The 13,399-nt window shown below is 43.2% G+C and overlaps 1 protein-coding gene across 6 annotated transcripts in view; it reads right to left on the bottom strand.

Annotated features, from left to right (window-relative positions):
- Window positions 1-12,534, bottom strand: part of SLC10A7 (solute carrier family 10 member 7) — a 152,518-nt gene extending 139,984 nt beyond the window's left edge. For 2 of the 6 annotated variants that reach the window (XM_075090437.1, XM_075090438.1), the window contains exons 1-3: window positions 12,282-12,471; window positions 8,633-8,715; window positions 3,448-3,584 (exon numbers count right to left, since the gene is read on the bottom strand). In XM_075090437.1, the coding sequence (XP_074946538.1) occupies window positions 3,448-3,584; window positions 8,633-8,715; window positions 12,282-12,381 (320 nt within the window). In that variant the 5' untranslated portion in view covers window positions 12,382-12,471. Of the gene's footprint in view, window positions 1-3,447; window positions 3,585-8,632; window positions 8,716-11,060; window positions 11,209-12,281 lie in introns of all 6 variants that reach the window. The other 4 variants (XR_012660231.1, XM_075090441.1, XM_075090439.1 and 1 more) reach the window with 3 other exon arrangements.
- Window positions 12,535-13,399: the final 865 nt, after the last annotated feature.

Here is a 13,399-nt window from a genome sequence, read left to right as displayed (position 1 = left end):
GCAAAGCAAGAAAAAATGGTGAGCCTTCTTTTGTTTTCAAAGACAGTGCACAAAAAGTAGTTTTCACAAAAATTAGTTGTATCAAATGTGTAATTAGAAAAAACAAGAACATACCACAACAGATTACAATTAAATTTGGGACTAAGTAAAATAGGCCTTCTGAAGCAAAACTGTGTTGACTTGGAAGGAACAGTAAGGCGTGAAATAAAATGGCCTGCAAAACCCCCAAAAGCATGGAATCTACACATGTTTTCAGGTACTGGAGTTTGAGACAATATTTTAGTTCAGATCAATTACTAGCAATGAACTACTTTGCACTTTTAACTGTGTTAGTCCATCCCTGAGAACGCAGTGTCAAAAGCTATAGGAAACAGAAGTATTAAATCCAAACAATAGAGAGCATACTGTAGAGCAATTGATATGCTGCAAATATTCAAAAAGCTTGAATAGAAGAAACAGGTAAATGGCAATGATGGTATTCAGTTTGTCAGCTACAGACACTGTGGAAAAGGAAAGAGACAACCAATGTGAGCATTATATAAATCCAATCACAAAGTGCCAAGCACCACCTTGGAAGTACATTGTACCTTTAGCTTACAGTGAAGTAAGCTATTGAAGCAGATAGTTGTCAGCACTTAGGATAAGATCATATTGAAAAGAAAAGAAATACAGGAAAAAGAAGTGGTGTGTAAAGTTTGGAAGAATATATGAAAATATACAGCAGACAAATACATGGCGATTCTGATGTCCATCCCCTGTATCAGCTGTGATACTGTTATCTCTCTTCTAAGTGGTTTCTTGGCAGTCAGCTCCTTGAACTTCTCACCTGCACTAATAAGGGGTGGATTAAGTTCAAAGTTATCCAGAAACGTACAAAATGCGTGCAAGGACATTAATCTCAGCTGGCAGGGATTTTCCGCACTATAAGAGAATGGTTTAATAACACAATCCCTGTGAACCCACTCAAATTTAAAAAAATATATTTGGAATTTAAAACCAAAAATCACTATCAAGCTATGGTTTTAAATATTCTTCATATGAAAATATTAATCTACAAAAAAGCCTGGTACACACTAAATGGAAATACTTCTAATCAAGTGTGTTGAAACACGCACTTGTCAACTTTTTTTTTTCTTGCTTTGTATCAACTACATGTAACACTACCAATATACAAACAAATTCCCCTAATGGCCAACAGATTAATACAGCTAACAACCAACTGAAGCATTCCACTGTTTCAGGCCATGCTATAAGCACTAACATCAGGGGTCCAAACACTTGGTGAAGGGCAATAAATACCACCTGTTCTGCTAATACATTTCAGACAACTAAATAGTAGGGTCTAAAGTCACGTATTTTAGATATGGAACTACCAAAGCCATCTTGCACCAGATCTTTGCATCTCATGCCTTACCACCTGTGCTGTAAACACTACATGCTAAGAGTGGCAGAAGTGGTGAATCTGTGCAGACATTAATAAGTTGTTTCATGCTCCTTTTCAAAGAGATGCTGTCAATGCAAAACCTAGTCAGCCAACGAAAAATTAACTTAAAAGACGCTTGGGATTATGTCAGGTTTTGCTCTATTTTATATATTTCAAAATAATTGCAAAACAACAAACCTAATATCATCCCAGAGAGAGGGGGAAAAAACCCAACTGTAGAAACACAGATGAAAAGCTGGTACCATCTGAATCTGCCTCCCAAATAATATTTACAGCAAAAAAGACCATTAAAGAGGATGGGAGAATCTACCACTCATTCTGAAGCAAGACAGGAAATTAACTGTGGGCCTGACTGCGCCCTTTAGGCATAACCTTGTTTAGAGAGTAGTGGAGAGCTACAGCACCCAGGGGAGCCACCCTGCCAAAGGGTACTACATGTCCTTGGGAGCATATGCCTATTTTTCCAGGTCTTTGTGGGGACTATCAACTAGCTCCCACTACAAGCTGTGCTAAACACACTTGATGAGAAAGTAACTTTGCCAAAGCCTGTCTTGTTTCCCCTTGTTTCCATTAGGGTACTTCAGTGTTTCTACAGAATAAAATCTACAGCTGTGGGGCTTTAGGATGAACTTCTGGTTACACAGAGTGGCCAAGGCACAGGCAGTTCCTCACATCCACTCCTCGCTCTCCTTTCATGTACCCATATAGGGACATGCAAGTACTTGCTTTAAAATGTGTTATCCTAGAATTAGGACAGAGCTCGGTATCTTCCACACCTGCACAGCACTGAAGGTAAAGCTCCCATCAGGCTCCCTTTGCAGTGGGTGCCTTCAGAGCCACACAACTCTTGCACCTTGCACTTCAGAAACTGCAACTCCCATGGATTAGGAGGGAATTTTGGCTCACTGTGGAAAATTTTACCTCTGTTCTAGCCGAGGAAAAACTTCACAATGATTTTCCTTTAAAGAATAACTTTTGCTATGAATAGCAAATGCAAATGGACATTGTATAGCAACCTTTTTATTTCCTTGATGTACTAATACTGTTAAGCAAAACAGTGCTGACTTTTAAAGGATGTAATCTCAATTTCACCTTCTCAGTATCATTTGGACCATTTCACACTTGGAACACCTGGTGAAGCCTCTTCGAAACAAAACAAAATGCTCTTTTAGGTTTAGGTCTTGTAAAAACAAACACAAGCAGCTTCATCATTAAACTTTTAAGAGAGTAAACTCTCCCCAAGCAATGTTTCACCAGCAGGAAGAAACAGTGGGGATTCTTTAAGTAGTTTTCTAAAATAATTGATTTTTGCATTCAAACATTCCAGTATAGCTGCTTGGTGCTAGGTATTGACCTTTGATTCTGAAAAAAACTTTTTAGTTTTTGGATTTTTCGTAACATCTATCACTACCGCACCATTAATGCAGCTTTGGAAGCACACATTGACAGAGTACACGGAAGATTTAAACCACATTGTTTTCATGGTAACTTAGCTTCTGCTCCTCTCAAGTTCTCCTACAAAAACTTTACTCTCCTCTCACTCCCCCGCCTACTGCGTAGTTTAGCTAGGAGCAGATACTAACTGCCGATCTGGACACATGCAAGAGATGTGACTGTTTAAAAACAGAAAGGAACACCAGTACATGGCATATACAGCATTTATCCACCAACTTATGTTTTCCCTTCAGCATTCCTTTTTTTTTCATCCCCATACGCCCCGAGGCCCAGCACAGCGCTTCAGCTGTGTTTTGTGAAAGAGAAAGCTAACCTGTTGCAAGCTCTCTACATATGAAAGTAACTGACCAGACTTTCTAAACATGAAACCAGGCTCCTGAAAGGATAATCTTGTGCATTTACTGTGTTTTTGACAGCAAAGTGCTGAAGCACAAAAACAACCAGAAAAATATATTCACAATACAAGTCTTAAAATACCCGTAGCAGGATAAGCAGCCCTTTAAGAAGATAGCTACAAATGTATTTCACTCCATTATGCTTAAACATACCCTTTTAAAAGCCATTCATTTATAGGTGTGATTGATAATAGCTGAAGAAAGAGCCATATTGCTGTTGGGAAGAACACAAGTGTAAAAATCTGGACAAAAAGGTGTAGTTTCACATGCATCAAAGCACTTGTCAGCTCCTGCAAAAGAAAAAGAAGAGAGGAAGTTGCAGTCATAACAGCTGAAGTAAGATCACGTTTGTGCTTTTAAAACTAGGATCATGTTTATAATACAAAGAGAGTGCATGTCAAAGAGGCACCTTTAGGGATCATCTGATCTCCTCTTTAATAATGAAGTACATCCAGACAACATAAAAGCTCTGCCTGCTCCTGGGCATTTTTCCAGAAGGACTGTCCACCACTTCAATAGGGTAGCTCTCTCATAACGGTAGCTTTTCAGCAGGCAGCCTTAGCACTTTGTCACTGCTTCAAAACCTGTGTTAACTATGCTGACGGCCTGTTTACTTTATTGACTGCTGATATCAAGAGGAAGGAAAACTTGCAGTGTCCACGTGATTTCAGGCTTCTCTAGTCTAAAGACAGCCATAGACTGATTCTCATTTATACCATGAAAAAGGGATGTTTACATTACAAACAGTCATCATTTGTGGCGGTTTTTTTGAAGGAAAGACAAACAAACATAAAAAGCAAGGTAATCTGTAGCAGATTTTGATTAGTTATTGTATCAACAGATAGGAAATTTCTAGGAAAAAAAAAGTAGGCTGATGAAGAATAGCAAAGTAAGAACATCAAGACCATAACAAGCTAACAACAGCTAAGCCATAAATTTCTGAGAAATAAAGTATAAAACGCCACTGGAGATTGAGAAAACAAAACAAAACAAATTTTAATTTTAAACAGTGTAAGAGCACTCCAGAGAGGCGATCAAGTATCCTTATGCAATAAGCTCTTCAGTTAGCTCTGCGTATCTCTGTTCCTGTCTTTTCAGGCACTGCGAGGATCTTCTGCACAGTTTTTGAGTACAAGGAAAGCCTTGTACATTTCAGCTCACTCCAGCTCTCATAGATTGAGAAGAAAAATTCCTTTTCCTCTCTCTCTCAAAATAACTTGCACTCTTTTCAAGTAAACAATGCAAGAGGAAAAGAACTGATGGCACTTTAATTCAAAACCTAATTTGCTAGGATTTTCCAGCTATCTGATACCCCAAATGCACTAAAAAAGAATATTTTAAAAGTGTATTTCCATGTACAGTAATGCAGCAGCCAATCTTCAACTGTCACCCTCTCTCAGCTTCCAAACAGCTGAACTTTCATGAAATACACTGAAATCTTGCATTTTTGACCACCTGAGTGTACACTGATGTAGTTATACACATCTGGGAACACTAGCAGTTCAGCACCATGTTCTTGTTACTTTATTTCTTGTAATAAAATTATTTCCTGAAATTTTTTTAGGGGGAAAATAATCTTCCACAAAAAACATACACGTCTGTTCATATCCTATTCTTAAAGTTATACAAAACATGGACTTGAAACATACATCTTGATCCAGTTTTACCAAGAAACTATCATTACATTCAGTGGTTCGTTAACTGAATGAAACAACTTTTTTTTTTTTAATAAAGGAAGCTCATAATCAGGGTAGTATCACTCAATTAAAAAATAGGCCTTTTTTACACATAACCTGTCACACTACCTACAGTGTCATAAATAGCTTCAGTGTAGTACTATTTCATCTTATGTCAAAAAGGAAGCAAAAATAAAATGTCTGGGAGTAGAAACACATCCTGTACAGGAAGAAAAGATACCTGGAAATACCTATATAAAAGGGTATGTTTTAAAAGTAAATAATACAACTGAGAAAAACCAGAGCAAGTAATTTCTTTCAGCAAAGCTGCTAATTCCTCCTTCTTTCCCGCCAAGTCACCTCCAGCCCAGATTTCCTAGTGGACCAACCTATGAACCCACCATCACACATACAGATGAGCCCTTGTAATTTCGTGTTTTTAAACTTGGAAAATGCCTTATAAACAGATGATTTGAAGAAAACTCTGTAATACTTTCAAAAGCAAAATCCAAGACACAAGCCTCGGGAAAGACTCGTTGGAGCTTCTAAGGGGCAAGGAAAGCAATCACAACCCAAGCAATCTAGTGCACGAAGGAATGTTGTATTAGTGGAGTAGGTCTTTCCAGATCTACATTACCAGTCCTTAAAATGTCTCTACTGATTGCCTTTTAGAATAGTTACCCCTTAGACTGTATCATCATAGAACAAGCACTGAGGCAAACAGCCTTCACCCTCTTAAGCAATCTACGAAGGCTTGTCCCAAAATACATCCGTCACCATAGCCCTCAAAAAAGCAGAAGTCTCAGAAAAGTTACTGGAAGCCACTAGTTATGACTCTGTTTCTGCACACCAGGTAGAACAGGTTAGCTTGTCTTTCCCTGTATTTCAGACTCTTTAGAGAACTTATCCTTGCCTCTCGCTGGTCAGTGTGCGTCCATCCCTGTTCCCATCCAGCCATGCTTAGATGGTCATAGCTGGACGCCTCTGGGCAAACACCCACACAGAGCAAACAGTGTTTTCAGTGGCTTGCCAAAATCCTCATTGAAATGGATAACTTGAGTATGTGACTTAATTTCTGGGGCCCTACAGGACGTATTTGTTTTAAAAGAGCAAGCTATCCAGTCACTGAAAACTAAAATAGCATTATATTAAGGAGGAATCAAATGTTCTTGTCATTCCTGGACACAGACTATTTCTACAAATATAAGAGGACCTCAGTGACCTCTAGATGTGAGAACGCAACAAGGCCATGCACAGACCAGCTCTCCCTGAACGCTGCCAATTATTTTTGTAAAATGCTTTCCGAACGCATGTTAGCAAAATTTTTGAGCATGCGCTTTCACAGCAGATAAAGGTTACGCTTCTGGTTTAAAACAGCATCAGCTACTTCTAGTTTTGTCATATTTATCATCAGAAGGCCTCTGTTAATATTTACACAACTTTTTATCATTTCATAAGGCATAGCAAACCCTAGTTTCAATCTCTTCTAATGTATTATCCAAGGTAGAACAGCTGACACACAGGTCAAGAACTAATACAGACGAAACCAGAAACGATTTACTTTGCAATCCAATAAAAAGATATATTAACTGACGAATAATACTAACTTTAGGTTATGCCTTAAACAATTAAAACACACCCCAAAGTATTTCAATAGAATCATAACTTGACCTTGTGGCACACTTAAGGATTGTTTTTAACGTACATTTTAGAAAGTAATAGCACAAGGTGCAATGAGTAAAATGTTTTTCTCCCTCTATCTTCTACCCCCATGGCAGAAATTCAGAAAAGGCTTAGCTTCTTGGTGGAACATAAAGCTGGATGTACAGCACCAGTCCTAACTGATGTTTCCAGAATAATCCGAGATCAGCTACCTGGACACAAACATCAGGTCCTGTAAAAGCTTCATTTACATTGACATGTTGCTTTTAGAAACACAGGTGAAAAAAGGTTATGCAAGTTCAAAGTAGGATATGACACATTGCCCAGAAACCTGTCAGTCACGTTACCTTAACTGGAAAAAGCTAGATGGGCACTAGCACTGAGAAGCTAATCAAGACTTTGATAATGCTATTAATTTCACTCACAGATGCTTTACAAATATAGAGCTTCAAGGATACAAACTGGTGAAAGGGAAAGAAGTTTTACATTTTTTCTCTGCATGCAAAGATTCCTCACCCTGAAATCAGAAAACTCCACTGTTAGTACTACTCCGGCTTTGTGTTTCATGTCCTCTTCTCTGAGGAAGAAAGTGCCTTTCTGCAGCCTACTTCTATTAGGATTAATTACTGTCCCAGTAAAACAGACAACATGGTTCTTCCTGCTTTCCCCTAAGACCACAAGGCTCTAAATAGCTGTGATAGAATTTACTAAAGTTATTCACTTTACTTATACTGTGTCCCAGCAGAACTATAGGCCCTAGTGTCAGAACTGACAGCAGAGAGGGCTGCCCTCAATTTGAACACCACCTCCATTTGAAACTTTACCACTATAACCATGACACAGGTATAGAAACTTTTTTTTGTTGCATGCACGCTGTTCATCCAAATCCCAGTTTTCTCAGAAGATACCACGATGATTCTTTCAGGCATTAGTATCATGCAACACAGGAATAACACCACCTGTTAGCACAACCAACAGCATAAAAGGATTCAAGAAACCAGACTAGCAGAGACGTGCAGTGTTTCACTTCAACTCTGGCTGCTCCTTCTCTTCTTGGCACATAGCCATAATTTCTTTTAGCCATGCCTCCTTTACACATCACTAAGAGGTTCTCCCCTTCATCTCTTCTCACTCCCAGATTGTTCCTCTTTGAAAAACACGTGACAAAATTCTAAACAAGTGTCAGTGCCTGTGATATGCAGTGGAGCGTAGGCACTCCAAGTCCACCTGTCCACAACTAAATTATTTAGAAAAAGATTGCCAAGACTTCGTACCTGTGTATCGGCCTTGTATCTGCAGAGGAACCCTTCTGCGTTGATCCTAGCTGCTGCCCTGTGCCTACCCAGTGTGGCAACTTAAAGCCACCAGATCTTTGCTTGCATCAATCCCGTAATAACCAGCCTAAGCAGTTTTACTCAGAGAGCACGCCAGCAGGCAAGATGAAGGAGAGAGGCACAGGGAGCTCAGACCTTCTCTTCGCTTCCTACAAGAGGCATGGAGACTCCACGTTGCCTCTCCCTGCCTAGCTCCCTACAAAGTTCTACCCTCGGATTCACACAGTTTTCCAGCCTGTATCTCAACTGAGCAGTGGGGAAGCCAAGGTGCAGAAGGGGTGGCACAGGCAGGTGTTAGAGTGCTCCTGGGTCTCACACTGATTTGGGTCTGGGACACATCCAGGGTGTAGCTCCAATCTCAAAATTGTGCTCAGCACTTCCATTTAGTCAAAGCCCTGCAAAGTCAAGCAACCTAACCTCTGTGGAGGGGTGAAACTTATTCATACTCTCCTCATCATGTTCACTACTTTGTGAAGAATTTCCTGAAATCAAGGAGGGGTTATTCTATAAATGTCTAATATTTATCTCCTCTTGTTAAGCCTTTCTCCCAGCATCCACAACAACAGCCCAGTAATTAACTATTCCAATTGCATTCAAATCTGATCAAAAGCAACACAAAACTTTTTAAAGCAAAAAAAAGAATGAAGCAACAAGAAATTACAGTACCTCTGTTTTTAAGGAGAGTCCACTGTTAAAGAATATAGCTGAAACAGCAATGTAAGTTATGGTAATTTCTGGTTTCAAAGGTCCTAAAAAATACAGACATAAAGAACAAAGTGAACTACAGTCAGATATAATGATATGCATATAATGCATCAAAGTAAATGAGAATACTTAGAAAAATACCCGGAGAAAATCTAATCATTAAAGTCTCTAATAAAAAGAATGGGATTTCTATTAAGTTACAGAAAGCATGCTATTCATTTTTAAATAAAAGCAAACCAGTGAGTGTGGAGTGTGAGGTATGACGTCACACAAATTTGGCTTCTGTGATTACAGGCCACTGGGAACTAACAGGTAAATTCTGGAAATGTACAAACGCGGAATTTTTCAGGGCTTTCCTCTGTCATCAGAGTATCCCTATAGTGTCAGCAAACTCAAACCATACACTCAACTAAAAATATTAGCTGCTCCCTCCCCAGGGGCACTGGTATCATCACATATCTACCTCTCACTTCTTCCCCTACAACACACACACACACACACACCTGTCTGGCTGCCTGCACAGAGGAAACCAAATCGTACGCTGCAGTGATTTCCTTGGAGCAATACAATTCTGCACTATTCCCCCACCACAGGGCTGTGGCAAAATGGCTCATTCCAGCCCTACAATATCACATTTCAGACACACTGCTGCAGTGAGATCAGCAAGGGCATATGTCTGCACCTTCAAGGGTTCCACTATATTAAAGGCTTACATTTGTATATATTTATATACTTTTTTTTTCAGGGAGATTAAAATAAAATACTTTTTACACTCCTATAAAAATGATGAATTTTCTTAATACACTTTGCCATCAGAGGCCACCAAGTACAAAATGCATATGCTCATATTTTCACAAGCATTCAATCTGTTATTATATTACAAAGAAAATGCTAGCAGTCTACTTAGGACCAAAGTAATATCCTAACTCTGCAAGTGACAGTAAGTTGTCACGAGCAAAACTGCAGCAGCAAACAAGCAAGCCTTTACTCAAAGCTCCAGAAGAGAAGATCCTTTCTGCTCCCTTGGATGAATGATACATTGATGGTCACACTGGAGCAAGGTCAATGATCCTTATATTAGAGGGATTTGATCGTACACTGAGTCTACTCAAATTTGCATCTCAAGTCATTTAAACCCAAATCCTACTCTCAGAGAGGACTCTGTTGATGAGACACTACACTGTGTGTGTTAAACACAAAAAATAAACCAAAGAACCTACACGAAGCGAAAGGTAAAAATAAGCCAAGAAATGCAAGAGTTAAATAAGCCACAAAATGCAAGAGTTAAAGTTGCAACAAAGCACATGGCTAGTTGCAAAATTATGTCATGTTAACTGAATAGCCGGGGGGGTGGGAGGAACAGAAAATTTATATAAAAATATATATTAGTTATGCAGAAAAGTATTTCTTAGAATTTTAGATATTTTTTTATCTTTTAGAAGATTAGAGCATATACATACATGCACATACACACTGGGCAGACAGGCAGTGGGTTAGTTAGTCTGGCTAAGATAGGGGTTCTTCCAGGACTCAGCTTTTCTATTTTAGACTTTTTCACTGAGCTACCTGAACTCCTTTACGCAGGAGGAATCTCTGCCAGCAGAGCAACCCCATGGAGCACAGGGAACTCTGGTTAGAACAGATCCCCTCCACCTCTTGTGCAAAAGACTGGTCGGGAAAGCTCTTTTCACAAAGGAACTAAATAGGCTCATTCATCAAATCAGAAAACACACAAAAAGGGCTTGGCTTATGCCCTGAAGGTGGCAACAGCACAAATCCTTGTTACTTGTGGCACAATGTTCCACTGGTATGGATGCTGGACCATCCATACTGTTCAGTAAGGCCCTGCAAATTACAGTGCATGGTTTTGTCAGCTGGAAGATAGCAAACTAAGTTTTTTGCATATGCTGGTACCTCCCACCCCCTGCTTTTTTTTTTTTGTTTTGTTTTAAAATGAGCGCTGAGATCCCATAGCTTCAGAAGAGGGACACCACTTCACAGAACACATGCTCACAAGCTTCAATCAACGCTTACAAGATTTTTCAAGCAAGTTGTCCCAAGAACAATACCATGCCGACACTTCACATATTTTTGCAGTAGGATAATTAAATGAAGTGCTCCATCATAGTGCTTCCGTGCAGGAAGTAAACTCAGGAAAAATTACCTCATATTCTAGTTAACAGGATCTCCCACATTGCTGTTAACAATTGGCACGACAATCAAACCAGAAAGGGACAAACTACCTGATACTATCAATTTAAAGTTGTCTTTAAGGTCTGCTGAAGACACAGCATGGATCCTGCAAGAAGCTCCATGTGGGTCCTATCCACCGACACAAAACAGCACACAGATGTTAGAAGGGATCTTTGCGCAGCAGGAATTTGCCTACCCCGAACTCCATGAAGTACTGGAGCCTTAGTTGCCACACCAAGAGTTCAGAGTCATATTTTTTAAAATCACTTTCTTTTTCCCAGAACCTAACAGGGGAGGGAAAGTTGGCTCCTCAGTGAGAAGCTGTCTATCCTCAAACTTCAGCTCTGTTAAGAAAAAGAAGAAAAAAAAAAAATCTATGCGTATACAAGCACAGCTAGATTCTTTCTCCCCTCCCATAACACAGAATTGCTAAGGCAATTCAGTTCAGGTGTTCTACAGCCCTTTTCTTAAATCTTCAGAGATCAATTAGAAAAATAATATATATATATATATAATCTATTTTGTTCTTGAAAACTGTGAACATCTGGAACTGAAGTTACAATGGAAACTAACCAGAAAATGCTGCCAGCGCTTATGCTTAAAGATACACTGTTTATTTTAAGATAACCCTGGGTATTTCATCAGCTCTTGTTTCAAGGACCACACAAGACCTCACTGCTTGGAAAGGGACAGGTCTTCTGATTTGTTTACTGTGAGCATTTGACACCATTTTGCACAGAATCGTTTTCACTGTTTTCCCTCCTCTTTCATGAAGAAGAGGGAACAAAAAAAAAAAAAAAATCTTTAAAATGCAAGTGTGTTGTTATAAAGTAAAAAAGTCATCTGGCTGAAATACAGCACCCGAGGTTTTAACGCAATATATGCTAAACTGCACCTCTCGAGAAGCTGACAGACGGCAGACATTCACACACCGAACTGCAAGGACTTCATGCCCATCTTAGAGTTCTTGAAGTTACTACTCAGTTGAGCAGGAGTACATTCGAAGTAAGTTGCTACCCAGTTTTCGCTACCATCAACCCAAGAAGGGTAAGATATCATTCAGGCAGCCGGTGTGGCGCCCAGCACAGGTACAGGAACACACCTTGAAATATTTCTTGGGTACCTGAGCAACAGTGACTGCCTAACGAGCAGGGGAGGCGAGCTGCTGGGGGGCAGCGGCGGGCCCGGCCGTGCCCCGCAGCCCGCACCCCGAGCTCCCAAGTTCCCGAGCTGACGCCCCGAGGGCCGGGGGGCACCCGAGCGAGCGGCCGCCCCCGGGGACCGGCGGAAGGTCCGCAGCCCCCCTTCCCAGGGTGGGGGGCCGCGCCGGGCCCACTGAGAGCGGCGGGGCCCCCCGCAGGGCGGCCGGGAAGCCCGCCCGTACCGCCCGCCTCCGGGACAAGCCGGCCGGACTCACCCCCTTTGACGCCGACGGCGGGCTCCAGCCGCGCCACCGCGATGACCAGCACGATCCCGAGGATGAACCACTCCTTCCGCAGGCGCTCCAGCAGCCCCATGGCGCGGCGCTCCCGCCGCTCCCCGCCGCCCGGCCCGACCCGGCGCGGCGCAGCCCAGCCCAGCCCAGCCCAGCCCGGCCCGGCGCGGCGCAGCGCGGCGCAGCACGGCGCAGGGCCGGGGCGGGGCGCAGCCCCACCGCCCGCCGGCAGGACCAGCCGGATCCGCTGACGGGGAAAGTCTCACCCACCGCCGCCATCGCTACCACGCACCTCCTAATAGACACGCAAACGGCGGTCCGCAGCGCAGAACCAGACCCACGCCGGCTTCGGCCGCCCCCGCCCCGTATCCCCGCGACGAGGCGGGAGCGCCGACGGCCACCGCGGGTCGCGGCGGCGACTGGTGGGGAAGTGGGACGGGACGGCGGCCACGCCGCCGCCGGCCAGGCCGGGCAGGGTGGCCTGTAGAGCCGGTGCCGGCGGGCGGCACGGCCCCCGCCGGCGCGGCGGGACAGCGGCGGGGGGGGCGGGGGGGCGTGCGCGCTGTTTTGGTACATTACAACGTCTGCGTGACGCCCGGTGTTTGACGCGCGGGAGGGCGGGCGCGAGGCTGCTGGCAGTGCAAACCGTGACGGGGAAAGTCGCGCAGCCCGTGTCGCGGAAGCGCGGACACACGGCGGCCGCCGTGGCACGGACCTGTCACCTGCGCACACGCACCCCGCGCCCGTGAGCGGGCGCACGGCGGATCGGCAGCCGCCGCCGCGGGGCTCCCGCCGATGCCGCCCCGCCCCGAGGGTATCGACCCTGCCCGCTGGAGGAGAAGCGCCTATCGCGACCCGCCGACATCGCCCCTGGCTGCCGCACCGGAGGCGACTCCCCGTGCGGAGGTCGGCGGGTTTACCCCGGTGTTAAATACATCTCCGTTAAAAGCAGAGAATCACCAAAAGCTCGCCCTGGTGCTCGACCGGCGCTTTCCATTTCCTATTCCTCCCTTGCCTCCCCTTCCCCACTGGATTCATTAGCCCGGGCGCGACCCCTCGCTCTAAATCACATTAACGAGGAAATGGCAAAGTATGACGCG

Source organism: Phalacrocorax aristotelis, chromosome 4 (assembly GCF_949628215.1).
Source record: "Phalacrocorax aristotelis chromosome 4, bGulAri2.1, whole genome shotgun sequence".
Classification (NCBI taxonomy): domain Eukaryota; kingdom Metazoa; phylum Chordata; class Aves; order Suliformes; family Phalacrocoracidae; genus Phalacrocorax; species Phalacrocorax aristotelis.
The sequence above is the reverse complement of the archived record's forward strand: the minus strand, read 5'-3'. Positions and strand labels throughout refer to the sequence as shown.